The following is a 16,610-nucleotide window of genomic DNA, read 5'->3' as shown; positions in this document are numbered from 1 at the left end:
TCAGGGCTTATATAGCCTTCTCCTGGCTCAGAGAATGTAACAACCTTATTGACCCACTGGCCAATCAAAAAGTATCTACTGAAAAACAAGCCTCCCTCCCCAGGCTTCAGGTGCATTTTAGCCTAGGGGCAGGGAAGATCTTCCAAAATTGCATTCCCATTACACACGCTCACCTGTCTGCCCAACAACTTGATTTGACCTATTTGTAGCAAGCGCAAGGGCAAATTTATTGGCTAACCTCTGATAACCGAGAAACATACAGGCTCAAAAGATAAACTGTTCCTCTGTAACAGCCATCCTTAAGCTGGAGTCTATGAACTTGGGTTTTTTTTTTTTAATACTGTGATAACCATATTGCAACATAATTGCTTTCCTTTGTAATTCTATGAATTTTATTGTATGCAGCTAAGTAGCACTGTGGATAGAGCATTGGAGTCTGAACTCAGACTCCTTCCTAGCTCTGTGCAACTCTGTCTTCCTCAGCTTCCTAGTCTATAAAGGGGGATAAAAATAGAATCTACCTCCCAGGGCTGTTGCAAGGATCCAATAAGTTAACACATATAATCAATCACTTTGTAAAACTTAAGGCACTAAATAAGCTATCTAGAAGCTGGCAGTAATAGTAATAGTGGTAGTGGTAATGGCAGGTAGTAGTCATAGTAATAGTACTAGTAGTAGTAGTATTCATTTTTAAAAAATTATTCTGAGAAGGGTTCCACAGGCTTCATCAGACAGTCCAAGGGGGTCCGTAACACAAAAAAGACTAAGAATTGAGATAATAGCATGTGCTCTGAGAAAATGTAGATTAATATAATTAATACATTCTAATGCACAAATAAATTGGATTTTGCATTCCAGCAGCCTCCCTTCCCCTATCATTTTTATGATATCAGTGTTCTTTTTAATTAAGTTTAATTTTTTTAACCAATAAAAATCCACCTTCTCTCCCTCCCACTTCACCCCTAAGCATTATTTGCATCCTAACTTTTTATAAGCAACACCTTCTGATTGAACACCCCTCGTAAAGTTTATTAATATGACATTAAACTTCCTCTTCCAAGCTGTGAATACAGCTGTTTTTCACTTATAAGATTGCTGTAATATAGGCCTTGGCTGAAACTCTCTAGAAAGCACTGACCCCATATAGGACAAATAGCATCATTTCCTTAAGGGTGTTCATTAGTGCATATTCCAGTTGACTGGATAAGTATGAAAATTTAAGCACTTTTCAATTATTTAAATCAAATATTTATTTTTAATATTTTATTTTTACCTGTAAAAACAATTTTTAACATTCTTTTAAAAAATGTTTGAGTTTCAAATTCTCTCTCTCCATCCCATTCCTCCTCTAGAAGACAGTAAGCAATCTGTAAATCAAATGTTTAGAAACATTTTATCAAAGTCCAACACTATATCATTTTACTATTTCTATTCCCACCATAAAGACACCTACAAAGTTTTGTGAAAATGTACACCAAATGCCATCTTGCTTCACAATATGAATGGTTCACTGCTCATGAGAAATGGCTTAACTGCAGATTCTCTATCTCCCTGTTACACGAAATAAAAATTTAAGATTTCACAGGAAGAGAATCTCGACCATGTGAGAAAGCAGCACCCCTCAAATATGATTAAAACCCCTCTCTAAGCATCACTTTTTATTCCCCTGTTGAGCAATTAGATTTCTGCTGCTCAGTTCTTTATAATTTTCAATTAAAAATAAAAGAATAATAGCTAGCATTTAAAAGTGCTTCAAGGTTTGCAAAGTGATTTATAAATATTATCTCATTTTATCCTATAATAACCAATCTGGGAGGTAGGTACAGTTATTATCCCTGTGTCCATCTCCATTTACAGATGAGGAAACATTTTTTTCTTATATTCTTAGATTTTTAACTATTTATACATAAGATAATAATCTTATTATAATAATAATCCATAAATACTTGTCATGTGACTACATGCCAGAAGCTATGCTAAATGCTCAACATACAGACAACGTTCTCCTAGAACTCAAGGGACTTATTAATTTACCTAGATTGTAAAATACAGAGAACAAAGAGTACGTGATTTAGATAGTTTTAGACTGAGGTTAGCTAGTGCTAGCTATCATATGTTAGCTAATATTATCTGAAAATCTTTTAGTGTTCAACATATAAGTGGATGCCAAAGTCCCTTCCAGTTCTAAAATACTACGGCAATTGTGATTGCTAATATAATCTGATTTACATGCCCTGTCCCCAGGTTTTTGTCCTTTCTTCCTCAAAACAAATAACATCCCCACTCCCTCTTCCTCTGGACTAGGTGGCCCAAGTTTAAAATCTCTTCAAACTCTGTATCTACACAGAGAAAACCTAGGACAAACTTTCATAGTTTTGGATACAGGGTGTTCCAAAAGTCTTAGTACAGTTTAAAACTATTTGAGCTTAAAAGCATTAAATCTTAATATCTGTAAGAGTATTAAGTATCTAAGCTTAAAGACTGCACTAAGACTTTTGGGACACCATATTTATGACAAATGTTTTTCATGGGAATTTCTTTCATCTTTAATATTCTATCTTGCTATCTGCTTGGGAGAAGAAACATCCTACTATGTATGTTTATGCATTTTTAAATCTTTTATTCACTTATTCTTAATGAATCTATTTCAATATTGTCCATTTAGAATAAAAATTTCTGAGAACATTGAGATCCTTCTGAGTATGGATCTTACCTTTCACAAATACCTAAAAAAAAAAAAAAAGCCTGATTCTAAGCTTAATACCACGGATACTATCATAGTCAATGAGGCTTATTCTAGGGCCTGATTAGAGGTTTTAAAAGACAATGCAGAAAGAAACATACATACTTCTTTTTGTACATAGACAATGGAGAGGTGCATTTTGCTTGAGTATACTTGTTCTAACAGGTGTTTTTGGTTTTTCTTTCTTTTTTCAGCTCTGGGTGAGAGGATCAAGAAGGGAAGAAAGGTGGATTTTTTTTCTGATTAAAAAAATAAAATAAAATTTAATTTAGAAAAACTGGGGCTGCTGGTAGAGATGGTGATGATAGATGATGCTAATGTAAAAAAAAAGAGAGAGAAAGATCCCTCAGGCTCATCTATCCCTCTACCTTGGCCCATCTGTGCCCTTTAAGTAACCATGTACAAAATGTTATCTATGTCATTCTTGGAGATTTTCACTAAGAGTTCCCACATCTTCCCTATTGACATCCTGGTATTTTTCAACCTTCAACATCAGGAAGTGTTTCTGTTGAAACACAGATATGCTGCAGTTTAAACATTACTTCTTTTCAATCCCCAGAGGAACTGAAGAACAGCTGGTCATTTATTTTCCACATAAGAATCCTTAATATCCTGGAGAGAGTTATGGTGAATGCATACATACAAAAATATTCACAGCAGCAATAGTGATACTAACAAAAAACTGGAAACAAAACATGTGTCTAATGGTTGGAATATGGCAGAACAAACAGTTCAATATGAATACAATGGAATTTTACTATACTAGAAGAAACATGAGCATAAAGAATTCAGAGAACTATGGGAGAACATTCTAGAAGTTGCAGTGTGAAGAAAAAGAATAATATACATAATGATTACAGCAAGAGCAATTAAGCCACAATGAGTATGCAAACAAAACTCAGGTCAAATACACCAGGCAAAGGTGATATCGTACTTTTAAACACATCCTTTTTATTTTTATTTCTTCTTGCAAATCAGTAAACTCTCAGAGTAGAAGGTAACATACACTATCAGTTATAATGCCATGTTCCATGAGAATGTATCCTGGTTGTATGGCTGTTAAGTGTGCGGTCTGTGTGTGTGTGTGTGTGTGTGTGTGTGTACGCACACGTACATGTGTTATGTCCAAATAATGGAAACTATGATAAAAGATGGGAAAATTCAACATTGGTGGGTATGTGGGAAGACATGCATGTTAATTTGTTGTCAGAGATGTGAAGTAGTCAATGATTTCAGAAAACAAGTTGGAATTACATAAGAAAAGTTACAAATTTTTTTTTTCCAAAAAGTCCATTTCTTCCTTTAAGACAAAGTTTAGGTACCATCTTCTGTGGAAAGCCATTTCTGATTTCTCACGCCCCACATCCCACGTGCTAAAACCCTCCTCCTCAAACTAACTTATATTTAATGATTGTGTGTCTATGTGTCAACCCACTATGGATTATATGCCCCCAAACAAGCAACACTATGACAGCCAAAAGTTAAAAACAAAATATATTGGCCCATTGATTGGAGAATGGTTGAAAAGCTTGTAATGTATGACAAAATTAACTACTGGTTTTCCATCAGGAATTGACAAAGGTGAAGAATTCAAATCAACTTGGAAAGATGTATATTATCACACAGAATAAAGAAAGCAAATCCAGAAGGGCAATATAAATGAAGACCACACTAAAAAGCAAAAAAACTCAGGTCAAAGACAATGGAGTCTTTAATCTTGTTAAAGTCTTCCATAAGTTCCAAATTATCCATTTGTATTGGCTTGCACAACTGTACAAAAAATATATTTACTTTTGGGCCTGTTTGTTTTTATCTGCTTCATTAAAACAAAATGTCAATTAAAACTTTTTTTAAAGCTCCCCTTTTCCACCATGCTAAATGACCTCTGGTTCCTATAACTTTCCCTTCACTGTTCTTGTTTTTCTATTCCATTAATATTCATTCAAGGCATCTGAATCAGTGTTTCTCAGGAATTGCAACTTATAACCACAGTCATTTTAATTTTATTTTCAGTATTCAGTTCATGTCAATAACCTTCATGTTTCCTAAAGTTGACTGCCTTAAGTAGGATACTGTACTGTACACACACTTAATAATTGTATGACCTACAAAACCATTTTCATTACCTGGAAATAAAGAACTATCTCCCCCCACCACACCTAGACCCCCTTTGAGAGTTCACTTAACCGCAAAAATCCATTTTACATTTTTATCCAGAAGTTCTTCCTCCCATCTTTGCCATTAGTCAAAAGACTCAAACAATGTAGGATCTAGAGTTTTATATACTCTTAGACAATTTCTGTAATGACTATATAGAAAACTTGAGAGACTGCAGGATGCTAATCTTAGAAGTGGGATCTATGTCCTGCTTATTCACTGAAAAGTATCATCTAGCCAGGACATCTTCACATGGTGTTCATGAATTATTTTTTTTAATTGGTAGCTATTTTAATTCAACTGTTTTGCTTTGTAAGCTTATATATTTTATCTTATACAATTAAAAACATTATTCTGGGAAGGGGTCCATAAGTGTTACCAGACTTCCAAAAGGGTCCATGACATAAAAAGGAAAGGTTAAGAACCCTTGCCCTCATATTGTAAACAGGTAATGTTATACAGATATTGCTGTAGTTAACTACTGGCATGTTGCCATATAAAACAGTCACCTACAAGATCTGACGTCATGCAATATTCCTTTAAAAAAAAAAGATGCTAGTTTACAAATACTACAATTACCTCTATTTCCAAAAGTGCCAGAGAAAAGTGATAATTGTCAGACTACAGTGAAGACCTGAAGTTACAATGTAACCTAAAATTTTAAGACTGTTTGTTATGAATTCTTCCATAATCAAATTTTACTAATTTTACAAATATCACCCAAGGGATTCTAGAGAAATCTGAGAGAGTGCTGAAAGATAGCAGATTGTGAAAGAGAAAACAAAGAAAAAGTATAAAGGAGGGGAGAAGTAGAGGAGAAAGGAAGGCAATTTAAGGGGGAGGAAGGGAGTGGAGAGAGAGGGAGAGGGAGACGGAGATGGGGAGAGGGAGGGGGAGGGGGAGAGAGAGAGAGAGAGAGAGAGAGAGAGAGAGAGAGAGAGAGAGAGAAAACAATGAGACTCAAGTAGAAAGCTAAAATAAGGGCAGACCAAGCATATGCTCCAGAAACAAATGGAGCAAAAAGTATTAAAATCATTGATGGGTGAAAATGCTTACCGAATCAAAAGGAAATGAAGAATTAAATCAGTTTTCTATAGTTCCAACCTGCTTCACCAAAACTAGGTGAAACACAAGTACTTTAAATCATAATTCCCCAAATCTCCAATTTCACTTCTCCAAATATGGCCTGTCCAGTTCCTGATAGAAAAAAGGTAGGTGACTCTGATGGGGTATTCCCAGGGATCACAATCTCAGCAATAAGACACCAGAGCTTTCCTCATAATAACCCTATCAGGTGGGGAGTAGAGGTAGTGTATTCCTTATTTTACAGATAAAGAAACTGAAGCTCAAGGTTGAGTGATTTGCTCATGGTCAAAAAATTAGTCAGAGTTAAAATTCAAATCCTGGCCATCCTGATTCTCTGGCTAGTTAAATTATGTTACTTGTCAAGTCATGCCTGGGTTGTCAATCACAGAAGCCAAAGATATTATATTGTGGAGGGCCATTGTAAGAGTTTACCTTAATAGTCTCATATTGATTACATGAAATGAAATTAAATGCTCTGATGGTCTTTTTAATGAAGAATAAATTTATAATGCCATTGTTATGCATCCTCTTACTTAAAATTTCTTTTCCCCCCTGAAACTTAGTTGATTTTTTTTAATTTTGATATACCACAGACATATCCCAACATACTAACATTCCATTTTCCACTCCAACCCCAGTCACTGAATCCCTCTTGTAACAAAGATAGGGGGAAAGGAGTTGAGCAAAAGAAGGATGAGAATGAAAGGGAAGCAGTCTCTGGAGATGTGTATATATGTATAGGTGGCCCAGTGGGTAGAGTGCTGGACATGGAGTTAGGAAGATGCGAGTTCAAATCTAGCCTCAGACACTTGTGTGACCCTCGGTAAATCATTTCACCTGTTTGACTCAGCTATAAAATGGAGATAACAACAGCTTCTACTTCACAGAATCCAAAGACATAATATATACAAGGTTCTTTGCCAATTTTGTTTGTTTGTTTGTTTTTTGCTTTTTTTTGGAGGGCAATTGGGGTTAAGTGACTTGCCCAAGGTCACACAGCTAGTTTTTTTGTGTGTGTGTGTTAAGTGTCTGAGGTCAGACTTGAACTCAGGTCCTCCTGACTTCAGGGCCAGTGCTCTATTCACTGTGTCACCTTGCTGCCCCAGTTCTTTGCCAATCTTAAAAGAGTTCTACAAATGCTAGCTGCTATCATTACTACTGTCATTATTAGTATTATTATTATTTATGGTATGATCATGAAGTATTAGAATTGGTCCAGAGTGAGGAACCTGAGGCCTCAAGGTCCATGTGGACTTCTAGGTCCTTGGATGCGGCCTTTTGACTGAGTCCAAGTTTTACAGATGAAATCTTTTTATTAAAGAGATTTGTTCTGTGAATTCTGAATTCAGGCAAAGGGCCACACTTGAGGACCTAGAGGGACACATGTGGCCTTGAGGTCCAGGTTCTCTACCCCGTAATAGGGTTAATAATGGAGGTTAATAACTCAGATTTGTGCAAGTACTTTGCAAATTGATATACAGATCCAGATATAAATCTATAATCATCTTCACAACAACCCTAGGAAAGCATCATTGCTGTTTTATTGATGAGGAATTTGAGTGCCTAGCATCTCTAGCATAAGTAACAGTGAACATACACAATTTTTAAAAGTAAAAATAGCTCCCAACATAGGGAGGTTTTAGGATCCAGAAATTGAATCTATTTTCTTGATATGATTAACTTAAATTTTCTCTTTTTGAATCATTCTATATTTAAGCTCTTTAAGTCTATAATCTCTTTGAGAAACTGAATGATGATCAACACAAGGAATTAGGGTCAATTATTTCAATCATTTTATTGCTTAAATCAACCATCTATCTTTTGTGTCTAATATTACAGTCTATTTCTTACAATCCATTCATTGCCATCTCTTGGTAGGAGGGGGTTGTGTTTGGAATAACATATTCCACAGGTGGGGAACTTTCGGCCTTGAGGCCATGATATTTGGATTCAATTAAAAGGCTGCACTTAAGGATCTAGAAGGCCACAGGTTCCCCACCCCTTTCCTTGTAAAACTCTAATTTCTTTTTTTTTTTTTTAAGCAATCGGGGTTAAGTAACTTGCTCAAGGTTACACGGCCAGTTATTTCTGGGTGTGGTGCTGAGTGTCTGAGCCCGGGATCGATCTCCAGGTCCTTAACTCGCTGAGCCACCTGGCCGCCCCTAAGCAATTGGGGTTAAGTAACTTGCTCAAGGTTACACGGCCAGGTGTTTCTGGGTGGGTGCTAAGTGTCTGAGCCCGGGATTCGATCTCAAGGTCTTCTCAACACTGGAGCCGGTGCTCTTACTTGCTGTGCTACCTGGCCGCCCCAAAACTCTAATTTCTTAAGAGTAAGTTGATGAAGAAGCAGCATTTTACCTTATATACTTTGTATGAGGTCAAGAAGATAAGAATTTTCCCTTTCTCTTTAGTAATATACTTAAAATTCATCTTCCAAGGGAAAGCAACCCAGCAACTTTAACTTAAACTTTAGTTTAATATTAAAAACAGAAGTTTGGGGAGGCTAGATGGCACAGTGAATAAAGTGCTGTCCCTGGAGTCAGGAAGAACACAAGTTCGGTTCCGGCCTCAGACACTTAACACCCACACAAAAAATCTAGCCGTGTAACCTTGGGCAAGTTACTTAACCCCAATTGCCCTCCAAAAGGCGAAAAAACCCCAAAAAACAAATCAAAATAAAAAAAAAAAACCCAGAAGCTTACTTTCAAAGGTCTTTACACATGTATTTTCTCTTAATTTTGTTTTCATAAAAATCTGTGAGTTACATAATACAAGCAACCACTATCCTCATTTTACAGAAGAGGAAGCTAAGACTTAAGAGAGGTTAAGTGACTTGTCCAGGGTATCACAGTTAATGTCAATAATAACCAGAACTCATAGCCTTGGACTCCAGATGGAGTACTGTTGCCAAATCATACCACACTACCTCAGTCTTTGAGGAGTTAACCACCAGCTTTTTTTTTTCTTTCTTTCTTTTTTTTTTTTTAAGCAATCAGGGTTAAGTAACTTGTTCAAGGTTACACGGCCAGTTATTTCTGGGTGTGGTGCTAAGTATCAGAGCCCGGATTTGATCCCAGGTCATCCCGACTCTGGGGCTGGTGACTTACTAGCTGTGCTACCTGGCCTCCCCTTTTCTTTCTTTCTTTCTTTTTTAGGGCTCACAAGAAAGAAATGGGAAGAAAACTCCAAAGAGGGAAAGAAGTTTGTTTTTTTAATCTCTGGTAGCTTAAAAGCAATGCTAACATTGACAAGAGCAGTCACCCTAATGCTTTACAAATTAGAAGAGAATGTGTGCTATACAAAAATATCCCCTAGCTTCTTATTTTAAATTGCTGATTTCTTTAAAACCTAATGCTTTCCAATGGCTACACTGGTGACTGATGGATGGAATCTGCTGCTAAGTTTGTTTGGTAGTGTCAGCCCTAGTTGAGGGGAAATAAAGCAGGGAGATAAATACACTAAGTTTTTCCACATTTCACTGACATCACAGAATCATCCTTCTACCACTCATTTTCCAAATGACCATTCACCACACTCATTTTGCCTATATATCTCTCTCTATTTCTAGCTTTATTTCTCAAAACTTAGAGCAAGTAAAATCTGGCAATGAGGTAAGGAAGATTGGGAATTTTGTTACATATAATACCATTAACATGGCAGAGTAAAACTGGCTTGTGATGACTGGTTTCAAATAAATATTCTTCATCCTTAGTCACCTCCTAAAATTTACAGGACATAACCTGCTCCTACCCTTTGCTTTATCCACTCCCCATCTCCAGGTAAGCAGCAATTTTAAATTTACTAGAAAACTTTTAAATTCTTCTACTGATAACAGATATATTAAAATAAAATTTATTTAGGTTTTCTTACATCCTTTTTCTTTTTAAAATAATAATGAATTATGGAAATACTAATAATCATAAAAAACAACAAAATATTTTGAAGAAACTGCACTTAGGTTGCCCCTGTTCCCATTCTATTCCCCTCAAAATAATTTTTTTTTTAAATAGGAGACAGGAACAAGGAAGACACATGACACATTGTGGAAGTTAATTCTGTGGTCAATTCGGGGCATTTGGTTTCATGTTTAAAATGACAGATTTCTGCTTTTAGGTATAAAAATTTTCAAAAATTCACACAGAAGGGGAAATCTCTGTTAATAGTTAATAATAATAATAGTAATGGGCAAAGATCTTACAAGGAAATTTAGCATCTCTTCTTATTTGTATACATTAATGTAAAGAAATTACTATGGTCTGTGAAATAAAGGTTTTCTTGCTTTCATTACCTCTGTGACAAGTTGCTGTTCATCAGACTTCAAGGACTCTGACAGTTTCTCCGAGCGCACTGAACATGCCAAATATCTGTGCCCCCAAAATGAAAAGCTACAGATCCTTTTCTTTTCAATAAACAAGAACTTCTGTCTTAGGCTAACCTGAAAATCAAGCTCTGAATTTCTGTCTGCTAAGCAAACATCTGTAATTGCTAAACATCTTTTCCTTATGCAAACTGCAAATCTAAATTACTCCCTTCAATATGAAAACCAAGACACAGAAAATGGAAACATCTGTGAAAGTTAATGACCAAATTGACCAAAGGGTGGGGGAAGGGGGGAGGGAAAAGGGAATTTTAAGAGCTAAACAGTTCCAGGACAATATTTGCCTTCAGAAAATAATCCTTCTCTTCATCAGTCCGTCCTCAGCAGATACAGCATCTCCTGACTGGGATCCTAAAATAACACATGTATCATTTTAACCTCCTGGTGCAAACACATGAAAAGTTTTGCCACAAAATGATATATATGATAAATTATAGTACTGCATTAAATCTTTAGCTAAAGGCAAAAAAAAAATGAGAAATACCTCCTCTCCCATCGTGAAGTGAGCTCTGCCTTCTTACAGTTTAAAAAGGTCCAAGAAGAGCCCTGGAGTCCTCTCACTTCCTTCCAAGAGCCAAGGGCACAAAGCCTAAAAGACCAAGCCTAATACTGAGTCACACTTGGGACCAAATGAGCTAGGAGGAAAACAAAGCCAGGATTTGTTTATTAACTCAGGAAGCACGGAACTATTCTGAGTTTGAGTTGCTTCACAGAAGGTTCCCCTCCCTTCTCCTCCTTCCAGGGAGGTATCAAAGGTTTGCTCTTTGTTTCAGGTGTGAACTGAACAAGTCACAGACTGAGCACCTGCCCGGAGTCCATGAGCCAAAGTTCTTCTGTCCAATGGCCAAATGGAAAACATTATATTTTGGCAAATACTATAAGCAAATTAAAAGGGGGAAGAGGGAGGGACCCCAGCATGGCATGTGAAGGAAATTCTAAAACTTGAATATATTTATATACGATTTTGAAGGACTAAAATTAGTTTTCATTACTCAAAACAGTTACTAAATTAAAAGGACTAGAGAAAAACAAAGTTTAATTATCAGAGGAGAAAGGAGGAGGGACTTCCTAACTCCAAGGCTGTCTATCCTCTTGACATTTCTTCAAGGTGGGGCAGGGGGATGGGGAGTTTAAATAAATCTTCCATATAGTCTGCCATTATTAACATAGGCATTTGTTAGGAACCTACTATGTACCAGGCTGTGGATATAAATGTAAAGAATAAAACTATCCCAGCTCCTAAAGATCCTCCATTATTTAACAATATACAGAATACCTATTGGGCAGCTAAGAGGCACAATGGATAGAGTGATGGGCCTGGAATCAGGAAAACTAATCTTCCTGTGTGACCCTGGGCAAGTCATTAACTGTTTGCCTCAGTTTCCTCATCTGTCAAAAGAGTTGGAGAGGGAAATGGCAAACCACTCCAGTATCTTTGCCAAGAAAACCCCAAATAGAATTCTGAAGAGTATAACACGACTGAAAAACTGAAAAAAAGCATACATATTAAATGAATAAATAAAAACAAATTACAAAGTAGTTAAATACAACACAGTTTGAGATGGAGGGCACTAGCAGTTGTATCCTAATTATTATGTAGAATATTTTACACCTTTTTACAGAGAAACATATGTTTTTGATCACCATTTTTACAGACTTAGGTCGCATCTTCTACAAGACCTGGGTAACTACAGATTCTCAGATAATATCTAGTTGAAGGGTGATTCTTATTAGTATGTTTTTCTATATAGTAAATTTAAAATTTTCTGTTTCACATATGCTTAATGGTTAATTGTTAAGTTTAGGACAGCTTCTTGCCATTACCTGGCAAATTCTCTGATTTGATTCCCTACTACCCAAGCTACAGAGTATTCACTTATTGGAAAAGTGTCAGACTGACTACCATGTTCCTAACTTGAATCCACACTCTTAAGCCTGACACATCCAAGGCCCTCAACAATCTGGATCCAACCAATCTCTCTAGCCCTAATTCTGACCATACAGAGATAGCCTGGCTTGGTGGAAAAAACGATCGACTTAAAATCAGGAAGATCTGGATTTTCAAATCTGACAAACACTGATCCCATTGCTCACTTCTTCCCTTGAAATGCACTGTCCCACAAGCTTCCCTTGCCTGTTGAAACTGCTCCCATTCTTCCAGATTCAGCTCAGATGAAAACTTCTCCATGAAACTTTCCCTGATTTCCAGTCAGAAGTGAGCTCTCTCTCCTCTTCCCCTCTCCCTCCGTACCTCCCCCTGTGTTTTTTCTCCCTTCTCCAAATATCTCAGAGTACTTTGGGCTGGAATGTAAGACATCTGAGGTCCCTTCCACAATTCTGAGCTTAGGTACTCAATAAATGCTTTTTGAATTGAATTGAATTAAACAGTTTGGAAGATAAGTCTATTAATGAAGGGGGGTGGGGGTGGAGGTGGGGATAGCATAACTCAAAGTAAAGACTGCTTTGATTACCCATTCTTTTAGATAGGAACCTATGTTCTTTAACAAATCTACTTGGGAACTCACAAAATCTTGGGTGATTCCCAGGAAAGTCCTGAAAAACACACCAATAATCAATGGTTTGCTTTCCAAATCACCCAATGACAGTTCTAAAAGAGTACACAGAACAAGTCTCTATTATCCCACTGAAGAAGCCTGTAAATTCTTGAAAGCCACAAGATTGGTCGATTTCCCAATAGTTTTAGAGAGAATACATTACTCCAACCAGGACCACACACCACATTATCATTTAGATAGAAATAAAATAGAAGTTTTTGTGTGGGTGTTTTTAATACAGAGAAATTTAGCTGACAATTCAATTGTCACTGTTTCTAAAGTGTGAAATATAGAATCAGAGGTCCTGGAGTGAATCCTAGCTGCCACTAGGATTGATACTTATGTGATTCTGGGAAAATCATTTAACTGCTGTCTGCCTCAGTTTCCTCAACTGTAAAATGGGGATAACAACAGCATCTACCTCACAGGGTTGTACTAAGGAGCAATGTTCAAATCGGATAACATTTGTAAAACATTTAGCACAGTGCACTGCATATAGTAGCTACGTAATAAATACTTATTCCCCTTCTCCCTTCCCCAATAGGGGAATAGTACACCACACAAATACATTAAGAAATTGAACATGAAGTAATCATTTTTATTTCTGTTACTAATTTTTTTCTTCACAGAGATACCATGGGCAAGGATGGCACCTAAAAAGAGGTCTGAAAGATATAAAAAAAAATGCTCACAGAAGCCAGAAAACTCATCAGTCTGGAAATTTCCTACTTTGTGTCTATGGAGAGGCTGGATAAGAAATAGAAAAACATGGGACTTTCAAACAGCTCCCTGCTCTGTCATCATGTTAACCCTCAACCAAAACAAGGGACAATCCCCATACCCAGGGCCTATCACCAGGACAACAGCAACTCAGAACACCACTCACTAAGTACCTATTACACGTGATGGAGAGAACACTCACTCACACAAAGAAGATGTCATTCCCTGCCCTCCAGAGCTCAAAAAGACAGGATGATGAGGATGAGGATGACAATGACAGATTTATGGAGCACTTTAAAGTGAGGAACAAAGGTATGGGAGAGTTGTGAGAGTTTCTGGAACAAGGTTCTAGAACAAGGCTGGGAAGCTAAGTGGTACAGTGGATAAAGTGCCAGGTCTGGAGTCAGGAAGACTCATCTTCATGAGTTTAAATCTGGCTTCAGACACTTACTAGTTGTGTGACCCTGGGCAAGTCACTTAGCCCTGTTTGCCTCAGTTTCTTCATCTGTAAGATGAGCTAGAGAAGGAAATGGCAAATCACTCCAGTCTATCAAGAAAATCCCAAATGGGGTAGCAAGAGTCTGACACAACTGAAAAACACTGAAAACAAGGTTCTAAAGCACTCCTATTTTCATCAGGCAAACAACATAACCTGATGATTTTTAATTTCCAGAGGATGAGAGATATATGCTCCTCTATTTTTAAAAAAGAGTAAGGAGAACTATTCCTTATAATTATTCCATGGATGGATATTTTTCTTCCCAATTTCTCTGACAATATTAATATTTATACTATGATAAATGAATATTTCTTTCACACAAATAGGTTAGCACCCTGGGCTCCTACTGCAACCCTGATTCCAAATGTATGTGTCTTCACAGCATTCTGATTCCTTGACCCGGATGCTCATTCTTCTGTGTCTCCTTCAATACTTATGCTCCTTGTTAATCCTATCTAAGTTTCTTTCAGTAGGTGATTAGTTCCTTCTTTAAATTTGTTTAGCCCTTCTCTCCTTCTGCTGTTGCTAGATGAATTCTCTAATTTTGCCATCCTTCCAGTAGACATATTTTGTTCCAATTCATAGAGTCAAACAGTCTTAGAATTCTAGAAACTTAGGGATCATTCAAGCAAACCTTTTATCATAGAGCAGAGAAAACAGAATCTTAAATACTAGTCAGGTGAGTGTGGAAGAGAATATTTATAATCTCTACTACTGGGAAGGCCAAGGCTGACAGATCTCTTGAGGTATGGAATTCTGGGAGGCAGAAGGCCTAACGGTGATCTGGTGTTCTCTCTAAGTTTGGAGAAGAGGAAGATATGGGGTGGACGTATTGCTGCCTGAGGAACTGCAAGCCAGCTCAGACTGGAAACAAAGTCAGTCAAAGCTCCCATGACCATCAACGTGGGCCACCTGCACTTCAAGCCTGGGTGAGATAGAGGTCATTAAAAAAATATTATGAATTTCCTAAATTATGGAAGAATTCAGAACAAATGACAGAGCGAAAAAAATATTATAGATATTAGTGGAAAATGTGTATTTTTGAGAATATTTCTTTTGTAAGGAGCCAGAAATGGACTGAGAAATTAAAGTCATGAAGGAGCAGGGGGAAATACTAGCAACAGATGAGCTGGAAACTTAGATATGAAAAGGCATTAGAGACATGCCCCTGGACAAGGAGACAAGAGACCTGGATTTGAGTTCCAAACCTACCACTCAAAAAAGGTATGGCACTGATCAATTAATTTAACTTCTTGAACTTCCCTGGGATTCTGTTTTCTCTGCTCTATGATAAAATTGCCCCTCATTTCTCAGAAGCGCTTGGTAAATATCCCATTGTTAAGCTACGAAATTAGATCAACAAGATTTTCATAGAATATTTTTGTTCGTTGAAACTTTCATGAATGATCCATGCCTCCCCTGCAGCAATGATTTGAGGGTAAGAAAATGAATTTTAGAGTTAGAGGACATCTAAAGGAGGAGTCTGAAACCTTTATTCTTGGGGAAACAAAAATCTGAAATGGTTAAGTCCCTTCTTCAAGGTCACAACAGGACCTTTAGCAAGGGAGGTATGACTCCTCTTGGTAAGATCCCATATCCTAAAAACAACACATCAGACTTCCATTGAACAATATTAACTTATATTTCCTTATTTATAGCTTACAACACATTTTCATATACATTAGCTCTCACCTGTTTATTCAGTTCTACAAATGTCCTTAAGTCTTATGGGTAGTGGTCTTGATTCTCCTTATAAGGTACTGCCTAGTCTTTCTTTGAAATGTCCCCACATTCCTAGTATGGTACTCTGAATGCATCAGGTGTTTAATGAATGCTGTTTATTAAAGCTCCAATGGCATAATGCAAATCAGTGGTTTATATGAAGTACCTGGATGAGGAAAATTGGTTGGAATGAGGAGGGGGATGGAGCATTTTTAGAAGCAGAAAAAGAAAAGTCCTAAATAGCTTTCTAAAATATAGACATTTTATGTATCATCCATTCAAAAATAAGTATTTGGTACTAAAAGCATTTGTGCAATACAAATAATTTATGTGTATTATTCATGCATATTTCCTGCCAACACAGAAACTGTCTAGTAGCCCTATTCTGAGGCCTCATCACAGAGTAAAGGTGACCTTGGTCTTTATGCCAATGAGGTGCAAGTTCTGGCCCTACCAAGCTTAAAAAGACTCAAATAACAAATTGAGCAGTGACTATTATCTGAAGACTGGCCTAGCCAACTTCAAAGACCAGTGGCCAGAAAGTTGGTCATCATGTGATTAATTGTCCTGATCACATCAACTCATTAAAAAGTTAACAAACGCCCAAAGGAATTGTGATCAGTGGCAATGGTGGGGGGAATCCCCCACATGAAATCAAGTGTGACTTGAAATACTGAAAAATCCAGAAACATGAATTTGTGAGCACCCTTACAGGTAATCTTTTTAAATACTATGGGGCACCATCAATTG

The 16,610-nt window shown here is 37.0% G+C and overlaps 1 protein-coding gene across 7 annotated transcripts in view; it reads right to left on the bottom strand.

Annotated features, from left to right (window-relative positions):
- SH3KBP1 (SH3 domain containing kinase binding protein 1) overlaps nt 1-16,610 on the bottom strand; it is a 472,618-nt gene that overhangs the window by 184,007 nt on the left and 272,001 nt on the right. The window contains exon 1 of one of the 7 annotated variants that reach the window (XM_069063462.1): nt 10,849-11,047. The exons of the other annotated variants lie outside the window; for them this stretch is intronic. Within the exon in view, the coding sequence (XP_068919563.1) occupies nt 10,849-10,860 (12 nt within the window). The 5' untranslated portion in view covers nt 10,861-11,047. Of the gene's footprint in view, nt 1-10,848; nt 11,048-16,610 lie in introns of those variants that run through there. 7 annotated transcript variants of the gene reach the window in all.

This window comes from Petaurus breviceps, unplaced genomic scaffold, assembly GCF_028583685.1.
Source record: "Petaurus breviceps papuanus isolate PSGF00001 unplaced genomic scaffold, PetGlider_PUasm1.0 90574, whole genome shotgun sequence".
In the NCBI taxonomy this organism is placed as follows: domain Eukaryota; kingdom Metazoa; phylum Chordata; class Mammalia; order Diprotodontia; family Petauridae; genus Petaurus; species Petaurus breviceps.
This window is presented reverse-complemented; position numbering and strand designations above follow the sequence as displayed.